An 18273-nucleotide genomic window follows, 5' to 3' on the forward strand; every position below is an offset into this window, starting at 1 on the left:
TCTTCCTCCCCATCCCCTTCCTCCTTCCCCCTCCTCCTCTCCTTCCTCCTCCCCTCCTCCTCTTCCTCATCAAGGTCTCAACCCTGAAAGCAACACCTTAAAAGAAGCAGCCCCCAGCCATCACTTCTACATCAAACTGTCCCTAATGATATTATTTCCATTGGAATGCCTTGCTTTTTTTGCCACTGCTACAGAAGGTGGGAAACAAGAAATATATTTTTACAAGGAGAAGAAACCTATATCTGGTTGATTTGTATGTTGCCCCCCCCCCCCCACACACACACCCATATCATGAGGCCAACAAACTAATTTTCAATGCCTGGCTCAAGGGCACTCACACTGCTGGACCCTCGGTGGTTCATGAATGAATAGCACCTTTGATAAGTTATGGTTGTTTTCTTTTGTTAAAAAGTAAACCGGGGGACAATAAAAGCTTAAGGAGTTTATTTGGACAAAGAGCAATTCAGTTGCTGGGTGCTAGACAGGGATTGGCTGCGTCTGGGCCCCTTTTGTTTTAGTGGAGGCACAGAAGGAATAGCAAGTGCTAAGGTTTGCCTATGTTTGCAAATCAAACAAAGCCAAGGTCACGGGGAGGGTGGGTGGCGTGTCTGCTCAGCAGATCTTCTGGCCTGGTGTCTATTTCAACCGGTTCTGATCTTGTTTCTCCAGAACAATTGTAAACTCTGTGAGAACAAGTCCCCAGTTTTTGCTCAGGAACCCTGAACAGTGCTTGGCTCTCCGTGGGGACTAAATGATTGTTTGCAGAACACTTAAATGAATACAGGTGTCCAAAGTTCTCCAGGAAGGGAAGTTTCTTTGTTCTTGGCTTCTTCGCATTCCAGTTAGAACACACTGGTTTGACTGGAATTCCTCATTAAGAATGCTGTTAACCAGCTTTTTCCAGATGTTGCAGCTTCTGTGAAAAGTCGGGCACCCAAAGGGAATGAAAACAGGGCTCCGTGAATTAGCAGTCTCCAATGAAGCCTGCAGATGATTAATTTTAGATTCCAAGCATCTGGGTCAGAGCCGGGCTTCTCGGCAGGTGTGGAAACGATCTCTTTGGTATCATTAATGATTTTCCTAAGGGCTAGGAGCGCCTGAAATACGCCTTCATATGAGACTTGAGCCTGAGCTGGATGGATATTTAATAACTACTTACATATATTGCATTCACCACAGGAGAGCTTCCTGTTTTTAAAATGATGATAAATGTATCTTTTGGGTGGGGTGGAGGGTGCTTGTGTGCTCATCTGCCGTACAGGCAAAGGCCTGAGGTTAACACAAAGTAACCTTTCTCAATCATTGTTTGACCTTATTCATTAATTTATTTGTTTATTTTGAGACGGGACTTCATAGCCAGTCAGTCTAGTGAGCACCTGTCCAAAAAGAAATAAAGATATTAAATATTCCTGTTTCCACCACCCCAGTGTCAGGATTATACATGCTTACCACACCCCACTTTTACATGGTTTCTGGAACTAACTCAGACCCTCTTTCTTGTTCAGGAAGCCCTCCACCCACTGGGTCATCTTCCCAGTGCTGGGTCATTCATGTGTCTTAAGCAGTTAATAACACTTCAGTCAAAAACCAGATGGACTATTCTGGTCTTTAAGAGAAATGTCCCGGGAAGATGGTGCTACTTTAAAGGAGATGGAAACAAACAGAAAGCTAGCCGACTCTTCTGCTTTGATGAGGTTAAAGTCTTGGAAGCATTTTCTTCTTCACCTGCTGGAGATACCTCATCCACTCACTATAAGGCTTCATCCTCAGCGTGTGCATCCGGCCTGGGGTCGTGACAAAACGGTCTTGTCAGTCACAACACTAAAATTCTAGTCAGTGGGGCAGGGTGGCCACCCTATGTGTGACTACAAAGAAATAACACCTCCGGCTCCTGGCTTGGGACGCTTGGGAATCAATCTCAGGGGGCGGAGCTGTCCTCGGAGTATTGTGCTCTTCTTGGTCATGACCTTGCTGAAAGACAGTAAAGTCTCTGCACTGTAATCCCTGAGCCGGGAGACACTGAATCAATCAGGTGGAAAGAATATGCTATTTAGTATTAGTAAGGTCAGTCCATGGGGAAACTGCAGAACAGGTGCAGTCCGTTGGTGACATAGGCCCTGCAGAGCAAGCCTGGTCTCCGCAGCTCCAGGACTGTGCCCTTGGTGTGGTCTACACATGGCGTTGTCTGACAAGTGCCTTAGGCTTCTTGGGTATTTGTTCCAGGATGCAGGAACAAGCACATCCCAGAGTTCAAGGTCTCTGTAGTGAAGGCTGGGGAACAGGGAGCGCCTCCCGTTCTAAAATGGGAATTTAGTGGCTTGATGGGTCAAACTGTCCTTATTGACTAACAGAAAACTGCCCCAGGGACTTCTAAAGTCCTCTCAGGTAACATGGAGCTTAACAAGGATTTATTTATTTATTTATTTATTTATTTATTTATTTATTTTTAAATAACAGAACACTTCCAGCACGTGTGACACACAGAAGAGAGCTTATGGTGTAGACATTTCATGGCAGGCCAGATGGAAGGGCAGATCCTCGCCTTTGAATTCACAGAGCAGTGCTCTTTGGTAAGAGCTGGGCATGGCTTCTGCCCCGGCAGGGCACTGAAGAGAAAGCAGCGTAACTTAAAGATAATGACTCCGCAGAAGCAAAGAGAAGTACGGTAATCAGGAAACAAAGAAGAAGAAGAAAAAAACCTTAGCATTAAAAAAATAATAATAACTTTTGAATTGAATGAATTTAACTTCACAGGAAAAACATAGGTCAGTGTTCTAGTTTTAGAATGACTGGTAAAAAAGGAAAAAGAATGTGATTAAACGGCAGCCTCTGTTTGTAACAAGTTTGGATTACTGTACAGATGCCCACGGTGACCCAAAAAACCACTCACTGTCCCCTCCTCCCGTCCATGCCATGTGCGTGCGTGTGTGTGTGTGTGTGTGTGTGTGTGTGTATGTGTGTGTGTGTCACTGGGAATCAAACCTTGAAAATCAAGTGTGCTACACAAACACTCCACCAGTGAGCCACAGACCGGGCCTCTCCATCCAGTTCAGCAGCTTTTAAACGACACTTGAGTCAAGTCTCCATGTATCCTTCCTGCGGGAACAGCTACAACCACTGAACACCACGTACACATATCTTTCGGGATGTAAACCAGAGAGCTGTATTTGTGCGGAGCCTTTAGTGCACATACTTATAACAGATTATGGGGACGCTGGGAAACGGGTAGCCAGAAAGGTTGTATGAATTTTATCAAAACAGTTATAAGCTTAAAACTTGGGGATATATTTCTTTACGTTCTTCTGCATCCCACAGCGGGCAGCGATAGAAGGATGGGATCCAACTCATGGCTCCTCATCCTCGGGGAGAAAAACAGGTAAAAGGCAGGAAAACAAACAGGAAGTCCCCTTAAGGAGAAGTTCTGTGTCTCTGTGGGCAGGGCTGTGATAGTCAAGTTAATGCCAGACGACAGTGAAGCACCAGGACACAGCTGCCTGGATGAAGACCATCCCTGGGGGGAAGAAGAGCTGACTTAAAAGTCTGGCAGAGCAAACCCACCCTGGTGACTGCAGAGTCAACGGGGCCAGATATACAGCAGAGTCCAGATCACAACGAAACAGGAAACGGTTGGAAACATGCAGGCATGCTATGACTTATGCTCGTTATGGTAAACGAGTGTCAGGGGCAGAAGCGAGACCCCCGTGGCAATTATAACACACAACACACACTAAAAAAGACAAGGAGAACAGGTCTTGCAATGGACTGGACGTGGCCATTTCTGTCTTGGTGTTCTAACGCTGTGAAGAGACGCCAGGACCGGGCGACTGTTACAAGGAAAGCATTTAGCTGGGCTCATTACCATCATCAGGACAGGCAGGATAGCGGAACACAGACAGAACTGGTACTGAAGAAGAACGGGACTTCTACATTTGGATCAGAAGGCAGCAGGAAGAGACACACACTGGGCCTGGCTTGGACTCTTGAATCCCCAAAGCCTGTGACACACTTCCTCCAACAAGGCCATACCCACTCCAACAAGGCCGCACTTCCTCACAGTGCCACTCCCTGATGACTAAATATTGAGTCTGTGTTCCTGTGGGGGTCATTCTTAAGAACAGATTCAAGTTGGGCTTACATTAAGGCCCTTAATTAATCAACTGATTGATTGGCACAAGCTTGTGACATTGTTGTTTAGAGACTGACAAGATTAAAAAAGGTCTGCATGGGTTCAGCTCAAAAGGTCTTTTTCAAAAAACTCCAACCCATGGTTACTTGAATGGCCCTGTGGCTACGGGCAGGCTACAGTAATTAGGCTTGAATCAGATGACAGTATTTGTTTGTGTTCTGAGACAGCGTACGTAACACAGGCTCACTCTGCACTCATTATATATCCCTGGCTGGCTTTAACTTTGCAACGATCTTTCTACCTCAGACTCCGAAATGTCTGTCAAAGGTCTGGACTGATATCCTCTACCAGACAGAGAGCACACCAGGGGCGGGCACAGGGAGAATGAAATGCGCTCCTGTGGTCTGGGAACTTTAGGCTCATGAAGCACTAAGTTCCAGGGTAGAGATTACTGAGGGAGTGTGCACAGAGTGGGTATTATTATATTATATATCATATATCATATATCATATATCATATATTATAGGGTTTATCCACCAATGCAAAGGCAGGTGACAGACGAGCAGACCTTTTTCATAGGAAGTTGAGTAACACCTGGAGTCCCAAAAGCATGACATGAAGGGAACCCCATGACACTAGTATGGTATTTATGTAAAACAAAGAAACAGTACCAGGTGTGGTGGCACAAGCCTTTAATCCCAGCACCCAGGAGGCAAAGGCAGGCAGATCTCTGTGAGTTCAAGGCCAGCTTGGTCTACACAGTGAGTTCCAGGTCAGCCAAGGCTACACAGTCAGACCCTGTATAATACTACTAATAATGCAAATAATACTGATAATAATAATAATATTAATAATGTCAGTGAAAACAAAGATAAACAATGTGTGTGTTTACCTTTTCCTTATGATCCCTTTCTTGTTTAAAGTCTCTGTTTTATAAACCTGTTTATTCCTGGCGCAGGCAGGAATAACATTCTGTGTTATGTACTACATGTCAATGTAGTAAACTCAGTAAAGATGAACACTGTTGAGACAGTGGGAATCCTAAGATGAACTACACCAAATTCCAGGAGCAGAGCTGAGGAACGAGTGGGTAATGTGAATTTGGGAATCACCCGCGAGGTCAGGGCCTTCCTTTCTCCCGTATTTATTTTATTTTATTTTTTTTTGGATTTGGTTTTTTCGAGACAGGGTTTCTCTGTATAGCTCTGGCTGTCCTGGAACTCACTCTGTAGACCATGCTGGCCTCGAACTCAGAAATCCTCCTGCCTCTGCCTCCCAGAGTGCTGGGATTACAGGTGTGTGCCACCACCACCCGGCTCTCCTGCATTTATAAGTTGGGTAGTCACTACAGAAATATTTAATTTTTGTCTATATAGCCACATGTACCACACTGGCCTAATATATTTGTCTATCAGGGTTATTAGAAGTTCTAACAGGACTATAGCCAGTGCTACATGATTAGAAAGATTACTACTTGTACTGACTGGTTTTGTATGTCAACTTGACACAAGCTGGAGTTATCACAGAGAAAGGAGCTTTAGGTGAGGAAATGCCTCCATGAGATCCAGCTGTGGGGCATTTTCTCAAACAGTGATCAAGTGGTGAGGGCCCCTTGTGGGTGGTGCCATTCCAAGGGCTGGTAGTCTGGGGTTCTATAAGAAAGGGGGAAGCAAGCCAGTAAGAAACATCCCCCCATGGCCTCTGCCTCAGTTCCTGCTTCCTGACCTGCTTGAGTTCCAGTCCTGACTTCCTTTGGTGATGAACAGCAATGTGGAAGTGTAAGCTGAATAAACCCTTTCCTCCCCCAACTTGCTTCTTGGTCAGGATGTTTTGCACAGGAATAGAAACCCTGACTAAGACACTACTGCAAAATTTAGAATGCCTGAGATGGTATTTGTAACTCAGGTCAAAACTAGGCGTGTAATCTGCAAAAGACCCAGTAATTAAGGCAAATAGGCAGCCTCTGTTTAAGGGTCTGGCTGTGATTCCAGCACGCAAGCTACAGGTCAAAGCCAATCACATATTTTAACGTGTTTTAAGAGAATTCTCACTTTCAATCCTGAAATTCTCACCCATGCATTGTAAGCCTGAATTGCATTTGCCATCAGCTAGCTTATGGCTGTATCTCATGGATAAAGAGTGAGATTGTTTTTCCAGAGTTTAGAAAGAATAAAAGGTTAGGACAAGGCCATGTGGCAACAACATGCAACTTGAAACGCCAATGGCTTGTTAATGTGTCAGTGAGGCATTGTAAGTCCATGGTGCACACGTCTTCAATCTCCTGCAGAAGGCCTCCTGTTCTACAACTCTATTGTGATATTAGAACCTGGGCCACAATGCATGGTACAAAGAAAAGCCGAGTACTCTATAGCATTCAGGGGACAATTCGCATAGACTGTAATAGGTGCACACCCAAGGTACAGCACACCCTGTACAATCAAACTCTGCGACCATCGTCCGAGGGGCTGATCATGGGTAAATGGTCAATAAACTGTAAGTGGTCACCCCTTATACATAGGACGCCACTCTGGGCTTGGAGGCCCTGCAGTGATCTCAGCAGACAGGATCCCCATCCTAACTCAGCTCTGGTGTTCACAGAATGGAGGAAGTCAACTGGATGCCAAAAACAGCCTGAGGAGGGGTAGTGGGACCTTGGACACCAAAGATGGCAGAAAGCTGACATGCTTCCCAGAGGCTGCTAAAGGGTGTGGCTGGACAAACTGCAGAATTTGAGGCAAAAGAGCTCTAAGCAGAGCAAAGGTCAAAACCAGCCCAGAAGCAAAGTCTGCTGGGCACTGAGGGAGAGCAAAGACCCAGGGAGAGCAGTCCACCGCAGAAGGAAGTCAGGAGGCTGGAGGGCGATGACCTCACTCTCTCACGCTGGCGGGCTCACTGGGATGTGGACTCATAGCAGGATGTGAGCTGTTATCTCCTGAGAGGTGAGAAGCCACTCAGAGATCCGGAGCAGAAGTGTCATCCGACTGAGGCGCCAAAAGAATCGCACTTTCTTTCTGGGAACTGACGCCTCTGTGCAAGTGCTTGTGTGTGCTTGTGTGTGCTTGTGTGTCCTTGTGTGTGTGTGTGTGTGTGTGTGCACGTGGAACTTGCCATTTCAGCTAAGCTGGCTGGTGATCGATCCCCAGGGATCCACCATTGCCTCTCCAATGCCGGGGTTTACGGCCCTGAGGTCTTGCTCGGGCTTGGTTTTCATATGGGCGCTGGGGATCTGAACTTGAGTGCCCCCCAAATGTGTGGTGCTCATTACCCAGCCCACCAACTAATTTTAATTTAGAAAGGTAATATCTAAGTTTTTAAATTTTGTGTCAACAGTTTTCCTAAGCACTCTACAAATATTTTCACCCAAAAATAGCAACACGATTTTATTAGCTGGTTTTCCATTGAAAAGCTCAATTTGACTATTTAAGAAAACCAAAACCCTTAGTCTCAATAAACACTAAAAGTTAATTCATCTATTTTCTTTCCAGATGTTCCTATTTGCAAAATAGCCCAGATTGATTCCTGACAGTTGCAAGGAAAAGAATATGATTAGAAAACTCTCAAATGTTGCAGCCCTGGGGGAAGCAGCTCAAAGGCCGCCAAGCTGACCCTCAGAGATGGGTTAACCTGGTCAAGGCCAGAGCCTGGCAGTGGAGGAATTCTCTGCCCAAAGCTGGGCAGTGGTGGTGCACACCTTTAATCCCAGCACTCGGGAGGCAGAGGGAGGATTTCTGAGTTCGAGGCCAGCCTGGTCTACAGAGTGAGTTCCAAGACAGCCAGGGCTACACAGAGAAACCCTGTCTCGAAAAAAACCCAAAATAAAGATAAATAAATAAATAAATAAATATTCTCTGCCCATAAAACAATTTTGTCCAGCTCGGCGTCTATGAAGTTACCCATACTGGTGAAACAGTATTCCAGAATATAAACTGTCCTTCAGGAAAGCGCACAAGTGGGTGTGTGTGTGTGTGCGTGCGTGCGTGCTGTCAGTTCAGAGCTGAACTGAAGCTTTCAGAAGGAAGCCACAGCTGCTGATATACTCTCACATCGACAGCAGCCATGCAATATAGAAACACCACTGTCAGAACTATGATGTAGTTTTCCAAAACAACTTTTGTTAAAGCGCCTTTTTATACGTACGGCTTTCCTTCCACGCACCTCAGCAAACTTTTTTTTTATACCCACACATTTGTTTTAGTGTGTACATATGGAAAGTTTAACCATATGTACAAATATAACAACAAGGGAAAAAAGTGTGTCCCTTTATTGACACAGCAGCAGAGATTCCTGCTCACGGGCTCTGTTCCAGACAGCATCTCTGAACAACGCTGTCCCGTTACACATCTCCTGAAAACGCCATACACCAAATGCTTCAGTCTGCAAGCACACTTTTCCTGATTTTAAATCTTATTTTCTTTAAACTACATTCTGACTGCATCTCATCCCATGAAGTCAGACGTAGAATTTTCTACTGATGGAATTATGTCAGCGATTAAAACGTTTCGTACTTTGAAGGTCTGGATAAGGGAGGATCAACCAGTGTTAAATGAAAGAAAGATAGTCAGCTTTGGAGGGGATTAGCCTCATCACTTTGCGAGCTACTTTTTTCTGCATCTGTAAGCTGTGTGTCCTGTTGTAGGGACTTTTAATCTTAAAAAGTGACGCTTCAATATGAGCACACCAGTGTGCTGGGGACTGTGCCGATCTCAGCCGTTTTCACCAGCGTGTATTCTCACTTCTGCTGAGGACAGAAAGTTATTAAGTCATAAATAACCCAAGGGAGGTAAGGAAGATGGTGAGCAGGTGCTTAGACGGAGCCCATCTTACACTGTGCCTGGAGGGGATCCTTTTACATTCCTTACCGTTTGATAATTCTAGACTGTATATATGACATCACATTCAAATGAAGTGGCCCACAAGTCCACAGTTCTCAACCAGCACTGACAACCTGGAGCAGTATCCTGGGATGCTCCCACACTTGAAAGAGGGTGCGCCAGACACTTCTGAACGTCTCTGTTGCCTTGACTAATGCTCAACAGTCTCATGGCTTCTTCCTTGAACTTGTGCTAAACCTGAGGTCACTCATGATTCTGGACCCCACTGTAGTTGTGAGGAACCCACGGTAATGTGGTGAATTGTAAGGATTAGCGATCTGGCTGGGAGTTTTTACTCAGAGGTAGTCAAGGGGCACTGGGCCTTGGTAGTCAGCAATGTTTCCCTTGCATTTCTCTAACTTTAAGAAACTTATAAAAATAGTGATATTTGGGGCTGGAGAGATGGCTCAGCAGGTAAGAGCACTGACTGCTCTTCCAAAGGTCATGAGTTCAAATCCCAGCATCCACATGGTGGCTCACAACCATCCATAAGGAGATCTGTTTACTTACATATAATAAATAAATATTTAAAAAAATAGTGATATTTAATGTTATCTGTTCAACTAGAGAAAGCTAGATTAAGAAAAGGAGTTATAGATGACCTTAGCAGCTAAACGCTCATCTCTGTCCCATGTCTATAATCTGTTTCCTCCTTCACTGCGTATTTTTAGTAGTAACATTAACACAAACTTGCCCTCATTGACTTAAACAAACAAAGAAATGAAAACTAACAAAAACACCAAAAAGATGTCAGGATGGTAAAACCAACTATGTCATCCAGTAAAAACTGGTGTCAGCCTGGGCAGTGGTGGCGCACTCCTTTAATCCTAGCACTTGGGAGGCAGAGGCAGGTGAATTTCTGAGTTCCAGGACAGCCAGGGAACCCTGAGAACACAGAGAAACCCTGTCTCAAAAAAACAAAACAAAACAAAACAAAAAACAAGACAACAACAAACAAAAAAAATGGTATCAGAAGGGCAAAACCAACTATGTCATCCAAGTCAGGATGATGTTGGGAGGGCATAAGCAATCGTGTCATGCAAGTCCGAAGTATCAGAATAGTTTTCTCATGCAAAAGCCTAAGGTATAGCTCTCCTCTGCCACTGGCAAGTTGGGTGACCTTGGGTGACCCACTGGTTGGGGTCCTTAGCAATACCTCAAGAGTGACAGGTGTCTTTTGCATTCGTTTGAGTGTGCATTTGATACGACAGATTTTGTATGCATGATGCCATCAGCGGGTGTGTGGGTGGTGTCATCTCCCCTGGATAATCGAGGGATGCTGTCTTATATCTGAGGCTTTCAGAAGCCAGCTTTAAATCTCCATTGCTTTTACAGGGACACTTCCTTTGGTAAGGAATGAAAGGTAAGTTCAGACTGCCTTTCCTTTTTCAATGAAAGGAAAAATAAATACAAATACAGAAATGGACTTAAATTACTATGGTTCAGATCAATTATGATTTATCTGTCCAATTTTTGCTTAGTCGAGTCAGAAAAGCCTTTTCTGATGAAAGGGTCTAGAGCACTGGTAGCTTATTATATGGAGTTCCCATCTGATTTCTCAAGTTTTTCTTGTCTTGGGCTAAAAATAGGTTTTTCTGCTTTTAGTATGGAGACAGAGTTTCCTTTTTCAAGATATGTAAATATTAACATTGGTTTGAAGACATATTTACAAGAGTGATAAGTTAGAATTGTTAAGTCTTTTAAGACATAATTTGTGTGTGTGTGTGTGTGTGTGTGTGTGAGTTCCAGTGTATATGGTATGTGTTCATGTTTGTGCGTGTGGTATACGTGGTGTGTATGTAACTGTATGCATGTGTATGTGTATGGTGTGTATATGAGTGTTATGTGTGAGTGTGGGGGGGTGTGATGTGTGTGTGTGATGTGCATGTGTGGGGGGGTGTACATGTGTATGTGAAAGAGAAGGGCGGTATATGTGTGTGTGAGAGTGTGTGTATGTCTGTGGTATTCATATGGGTTCAAAGGATAATCTTGAATGCAATCCACCTTCCATCAAAGCAGCATCCCTCATGGCCTGGAACCTGCTAACTGGGCTGTGCTAGTCACAGGGATCCCTCTCTTCTACTTCCCAAGCACTGACCAGGATTAGAAGAACCTCCTTCTTCCCTCATGCGAGTTCTAGGCATAAATCCAGGTCCTCACGAGGCCTTTACAGACTGAGATATTTCCCTGCTTTGAGACATCATTTTCGACATATGACTTAACCTCCTTAAGCACCGAGTGTCTGTCTGAGAATGGGGTCGAGTCACTTCCATACATTCATAGCACCATGGTTTCTCAGACAGGACATCAGGAGCACCAGTAATATTTTTTAAAAGTTGGTAAGCATTTGGAATTTTTCATAGGTAGAAACATCAAGCTATGTGTCATAGCCACCCCTATGCCCTTGAGACTACATAAGCTGATCTGGAATTCAAAGCAGCGTAATTTTAGGGTCACAGTAAACCTCCGAGAGCTCTCAACCAAATCATCCCACTTTTCCAAGTATAGTTTTTCATTGAATTCTCCCATTTCTTCAACCCAAACTCTACCCAACCCAGCTGGGGCAGGCCAGCCTCCATACGCCTTTCTTGTCAGGTGGAAGCCAGCTCTCTTCTGAGGTCTCCCATGGAAGTGTTCTGTCTTTCTTCCTGCACCACAATTATTCGCCACTGTGCCCTACTTTCCCTCCAGACATGAGCTCATCAAGTGGACGGCTGAATCACAGTGGGTTTTTTCATGATGTTTCTCACAGACAGTAGGTCCTCCAAGAACCTAGCTTTGAGTATGCACTCAGTAATTTCTGCTAGCTATAAAACGTTCTCAAGAGAGGATGAAAGCCTCTCAGGATGCATCTCAGGAAGGCTCTAGTCAAGAACGGAAGTCACAAGAAGAGAAACTGAAACGCGAGTCTGAGTGCCAGGCACATGAAAGCAACAGGGCTGGCTTCTTCACCGTCACGTAGCCCGGAGAAGGTCACATGTTAATAGAACATTTGCTGCCATCGTCAATGGCCTGACTTTGATTTGAAACTCTTGGGCACATGGATGTCAAACCAGACCAGAAATACACCACCATGTATTTTTAATTTAAACACAGATATGAAAAAAAAATTTTGCAGGCCTGGTATAAATACGTTTCAGTGAAAAACCATACCAAACCAAAACCCAAACCTCCCAGTAGCCACCACAAAGAAGACAGAATCAATCTGAATGGTAAACACTGCAGAACTCCCAAGTGTCCTCTTTGAAAGCCCTCCTCCACCGGTGATGTGCAAAATGGCGGTCTTACCTTGAGGGAATCAAAGCAGGCAATCACTCTTCCATTTTCAACCTGGCAACTCTTGGGGGGGTGAGCAAATTTGCACTCTTCGTCAGAGCGTGAGCACGTCCCTCTCTGGTACTGTCTGCAGACCTCCAGTGTCAGCCACTTTGTGTCTCTCACGGGGGCAACGTTCAAGGCCATGATGAGAACGACTTTGGGCTCTGTTCCTTTCGGTTAAATGGCGAAGTCAGTCTGAGTCTCAATGATCTCAAAACAACTGCCGTGAAAACTCCAACATGTAAGTCTGATGGTAAGTCCTGAATTCCTTAATGCAGTCCAATCCGGGAAACCAGGGAGGGGGAATGTGTCAGCAAGCAGGAAGTCGGTCACCGATCACCAATCACCGATCACCGATCGATAGGCCCCACAAGCAGCGCGTGCTCACTGTCATCTCTGGCTCCCAGGGTTCTAGTTTCTTGACTGTCTTGAGATACACCCCTCCTTAATAAAGTGGCTTCAATATGATGGCACTCTTTGGGAAAATATTAGTTCTGACGCTCACAGCTTTGGAGGATGTGGGAAAACAACCCTCTTAGATCTTTGTATTTGAGCAGGGTGGCGCTTTCCTTCCTTCGTCCTTTTTAAATTCTGAAATGAAATGATTAGCAAAATCAGATCACTTCATTCACTCAAAGGGTCAGGGTAAAGTCCATTCAAACAAAAACCAAACAAGCACACAAACAAACAAACAAAAAACAACAACAAAACCCCAAACACCCCAAGAGCTGAATTCAGAAGGAATTCTCTGAGGGCTGGTGCCAGCAAGAGTGATCTCCAGGGGAACATGGCATCAACTTTTGTTCAAGCTCAGAGGAATCAAACACTTACCTATCCACTAAGATCAGATTATAGAGTTTGTTGAAGTACAGTTTAGACCTCAGAGCCTTCAGTATCACAAGGAAGGTGTTACAAAGTGGAGGAGGAGGAGGAGGAGGAAGAGGAGGAAGAAGAAGAGGAGGAAGGGGCAACCAAAACTCCATGCAGATTAATCTAGGCAACACTCCAAGAGTTAGGAGTGACTCAGACAGATGAGTGTGGCAGACACCGTAATTAGGCCCTTTGAAACAATTCCATCTAATGTGCTTAATCACCAAACAGTGTATTAGAAATGTGGTTCCCAATTAATTTCACATTTAGGTCATTGATTTTATTGTTGGGAAGGCTATAAACAACTGTAGGGATGTGTCTCTCTTACGAAATGGAGATAATATTATTTTGGGGAAACAGGGGTTCCCTATTCCTTGAGTTCTTTTGAGTTTACAGAGATTTGATGCTGAGGTAGATAGACCTGGGGCCTCCTGGTATCTGCTCTCTGAACTCTGACGACTTCTTTGCTTCTGCTAGTTGTTTGGTGCCTATATTCCCTGCAACACGCTGTTAGGTAAGGACAATTCTTTGAAGTTTCTGTTTCCCAGACACCTTAGTTAATAGTATCTACTAGAACCCAAGGAAGTGCTCATTGACCAATTGAACTTAGGATTGGATGAATGCAAGTTAATTTCAATCAGGTTCAGCTGAGCTTTAATTAAGACACAACCCAATATTATCCTCTCCAGGCTGGGAGATGGATCAGTGGGTAATGACATTTGCTGCCAAGCCTTAAAACCTGAGTTTGATCTCTGAGACCTGCATTGTACAAGGAGAGAACGGACTTTGGAAGTTGTTCTCTGACCTCCATACAAGCCTCACACAGTGAAATTTTAAAATGTAATAAACTTTAAAAAACTGTTCTCCTGTATTTAGAATGTGAAGATTAAAAGGCATGCCTACAACAATACTGTAAGTTAAAGCTCAGAAGTCTAAGATCAGCAGATTTCATCTGTCTTCATTCTTCAAAGATCATGAAATTAGTAACATTAAAACTGAACATTATAAAGATAAACACAAATAAAAGTAAATTAACCATTTGCAGATATTGTATTGAGCATAAGCCTTGATGTCCTTCCAAAAATTTATAGCTAAGGATACTTCATGAAGACTGGAAATAGATTAGTCATGTTATAACCTTAAGAAGGTTTCCATCAGGGACAGGGGACACATAAGACACTGTCATCAAATCAGGATGGGGCTTAAAGGTTACTGTGGCTGGGTGGGGACTTGGTCACATTTAGCTTCCAAGCACAACTCTACAGTGTGATATGTTTCTCATGGGTTTGCATGACCCTGGACATACACACCCAGTAGAGTACACTGCTTGTCACATGGAAGTACATGGATTGCATGATCCTGGACATCCAAGCCCAGCACACTGTTGGTCACGTGGAAGTACGGCATTAACCCTTGATGGTCGGGACAGTCTGCCACTGGGCTTTGCACCCACTGCAGCACAGGTCACTCTGGAATGCACTCTTTGTACACAGCCCGCCATGTTTCCCAACCGGCAGCCTGTTGAAGTGACTGATCTGCATCATCTGGGCCCGCTTGCAAGAGTACCTCTGATGACACTTATACAAGGATGCGTTTATCAGAATGTATCCCGTCACTTGGTAACACTGACTTGTGTTTCAAAACAGCACGGACCGAGCAAGTTGAGAGATCAAGCAGTTCACAACTGTTTCCAGAAAAAGTGAATCCCTGCCTTGGTGAAAATCAGTTAGCCAGAGCAGTCCAAGCCAAACAGACATCTTTGTAGTTGGGCTCCTCCACCGTGGAGAGAGTTGTTATGTCTCTACAGGGGAGGGAAGGACTGCAATGGTGTCCCATAGGTTTATTTGGTCAGTTACCTTGATTGAGCAAGATGTCTTCTCCCAGGATGGTGGGAAGTGCTTTTTCACCTGTATCGCTCTCCTATTTGTTTGTGAAAGTGGTAGTGTAAGTTGTGTGTGTGTGTGTGTCTGTGTCTGTGTGTGTGTGTCTGTGTGTGTGTGTGTTCAGGGAAATGGGCAACAATGAAAGCTGTGACACACCACGGACTTCAATTGTAAGGTATTTGAGGGAGCCAGGCAGGCTCCTGCTTGTCTGTTTGCCAGTGTGTGTTCACAGCAGCAACATCAAGTAGCTTAGGCTAGGGAGCTTAAGAAGATGAGTCTAATAACCAAATTTACTCTGTATCAGGTTTCACCAACCGGCCTGGACCTGCAGCTTCGTTACCTCCACCCCACCTCCAAACCTCCAACAGAACAAAGGATCGGGAAAGCAAAAGCCAAGAAATGTGTGCGGAGACAGGGCATCAGCGGGAGCGGGGCCTCGGATGGTATTCCAGACACATTTAGTTCCTACTCAGAAAACATCATGCAAAGCCCTCAAGTTAGGCAGGTTTCAGGATGATAGGGAAGAGGTAGCGCCATCTTCAAAGGCAGCAGAGCCGCCACCCCTCACACCCTAGGCTTCATAGGTAGGACAGAAATAGGCAAACCTAAGCATTTCTGCATAGATGGCAAGAATAAAGAAGGTTCAATGGTCTTTATTCACAGAAGCCACACACGGTGAGCCCAGAGAAAGGACTCCCGCTTACGGGTTGATAAAAATGCAACCAGCACGTGGGTTTACAAACTATCACGACAATCTGGCCTCTGGACATACTTATTTTCATTGGCCCATGAAACAATATATTTGTGGAGCATAACCAATGTCTTAAAACAAGTACACACTCCAGATCCTCTACCTCGGGTGGCACTTCACATACGTCTCTGTTCCTCTGGTGAGGACACTTGACCGCAGCCATGTTCAAGGCCTCCACACCTTACCTTTAACTGTGGCCACTGCAGTATTGACCTTACTGCCCCTTATCAAATTTCCTGATGTTCCATTCTATGTCCCTGGTTAACACAATCTGCTTTTGACTCCTAGAAGTTCTTTGTGCAGGGGAGATGTTAAAACTCCATATATTTTTTCTTTAAGATTCCACTTGTAAATATTTAATATAAATTTGCTCTTAAGAAGACAGCAAGATTTTAGATGACAGTCACTTTATGCCAAAGAAAAGGGTATGCGCCCTGTAAGAGGAACACACTGCTATTTTAAGTCTGTTGTTTTAAATCTGCGGCTAGCGTTCTTCCGAGTACGCTCTCTGTTCCTGTCCACGAGATTATGTCGCTAGTTATGAAAGGCCCAATCTCCTTGTGTTGTCACAAGCAGACACAAGCGAGTGGCTGTGGGACCTTAGAAGACAAAGCGGCTTGAACTAGGTTTAGGAGGCTGTCACAGCCGATGAACAATAATGACAAGAGAAATGAGGAAGACCAAGTTTTAACTTGTTACCAAGGTAGAGCAGACATGTTTTGGGCTGTGGCACGCAGGATGGGAGACCCTTCCACATGGCTACGGGATGGCATTTAAATCTTTATCCTTGCACTTACATTCAGTTTCAAATTGACCCTCCCAGCACAGCTATTGGAAGATATCAGGTGTGACGGGGCCTAGATGAGTATAGGAGTCCCCCATCCCCGCACCCCTCCCCACTTACCAATCTGCAAACTCTAGGAAATCTAAAAGCACATCGTATATACACAATGGAAATTGACCATTCACGCTTTTACATGACATGGGACCAGTATCCCCTGCTCTTCTATTCCTGGTAAGCCAACTTAACTACTTTCTCGTACATCTTCATGGCAGCTACCAAAGAACAGGTTATAGAAATACAAAATCAGAAAGCCCCTGGTAAACAGTACAGCATCTCAATGCAAGGTGATTAAAAAAAAAAAAAAAAGAGTCATTCCCTAGACACCCACTGGTGGAAGCCACTCAAGTCTCTTCCTCCACACAGCAGCTCTACAGAGAAGCCATAACCACACCTGGGTGGGACCACCTGCCCTAGCACTGACTTGGGGAGCAAGACACAACCTAGCAGATGATGCATGTCAAGCCTGACCGTTTATTTTTAAACAAGTGTCACTACTTGTTAATTCAGAAGAACTGTAAACACCGATAAGACCACGAATACTAACTTACCCACCCTACTCCAGTGGAAACTCTTACTACAGAACTTGCTTTGTGTGTATAACGAATCTTGGGTGTCATTTCTGAATCCCTTGAACCCAGCCCAGCACCAGGTCTGTAGAAAACACTCTATAAATGTTTGTTGAATGAACTCCTGATCCTCCTTCAGTGAACATCTGTGTTTTAATACAGACCAAATTCAAAGCTACAGGAGTAAGGTTTTGGCGGGGTGGTGCGGTTATGACCTAAGGGAACATTCCAGCAGGCAACCTGATTCATTCTGCTCTGGTCAAGCACACTGAGGGTGGGCAGCTGCCGGGGAATGGACATCTCAGCCCAACGCCTGCTCTCAGCCCAGTGATCGTCACAGAGCGGGGCTGAGCCAGCAGCAGCACTGCAGCCCCTTGAAGTGTGTGGAGAAACGCAGACTGCTGGATCCTCCCGGAGCTCCTAGGCTGTTGCTCAGGCAGGCCAGCCACCTGTGTTTAATAAACCTCCTGGAGTGCCTGGTGCCGGCCTGACCAGCATCCCTTGCTGTTCTGCAGTAGGCTCTATGCTTCTCTTGGATGCTGAAGGAACAAAGATGGCTGCTTCAGGTTACCAGAAGGATCTCTGTGTTCAGATTCCCACAGAAGCAGCTACAGGAGGGCAGGCAAAGGACTCCCTCAGTGCCTTCATGTCTAACCAATCAGAGCAAAGCAAAACTAGAGGAGCAGAAGCACCCAGGAGACTTCTGGGGGAATGAGGGTTCAGACCTACATGCTCACCTCAGGGGGCTTCAAAATGTAGGCCTCAGGGTGGGGGTAGGGGGCTGCTTTGTAAAGGACTTTCATCTGGTGACACAGTTGTCAACGAGGAAAGAGGGCTGTTTTGTAAAGCACATGCACCCACTGCCCATCATGTCTAAGCCTGATACCCAGGCTCCCTATCTTCAAAGGGAAGACTCGCTCCAAGTTCAAAGATGAATGGCTTTCTATAGTATTTCTTGAAATTCAGAAGGCCTTTCCCATTCAACTCTACACACTAATGTCAACTATTTTTAGGGTCCTTTCCTCACATGGCACTTCCATTTTT

At 44.9% G+C, this 18273-nt stretch overlaps 1 protein-coding gene across 6 annotated transcripts in view; it reads right to left on the reverse strand.

Moving 5' to 3' along the window:
- The window catches only part of Mbnl2 (muscleblind like splicing regulator 2), a 155254-nt gene that overhangs the window by 95200 nt on the left and 41781 nt on the right, over positions 1 to 18273 (reverse strand). For all 6 annotated transcript variants that reach the window (XM_052190636.1, XM_052190639.1, XM_052190635.1 and 3 more), the window contains exon 2: positions 12286 to 12906. In XM_052190636.1, the coding sequence (XP_052046596.1) occupies positions 12286 to 12459 (174 nt within the window). In that variant the 5' untranslated portion in view covers positions 12460 to 12906. The remainder of the gene's footprint in view (positions 1 to 12285; positions 12907 to 18273) is intronic.

The sequence above is a fragment of the Apodemus sylvaticus genome, chromosome 8 (genome assembly GCF_947179515.1).
Source record: "Apodemus sylvaticus chromosome 8, mApoSyl1.1, whole genome shotgun sequence".
NCBI lineage: Eukaryota > Metazoa > Chordata > Mammalia > Rodentia > Muridae > Apodemus > Apodemus sylvaticus.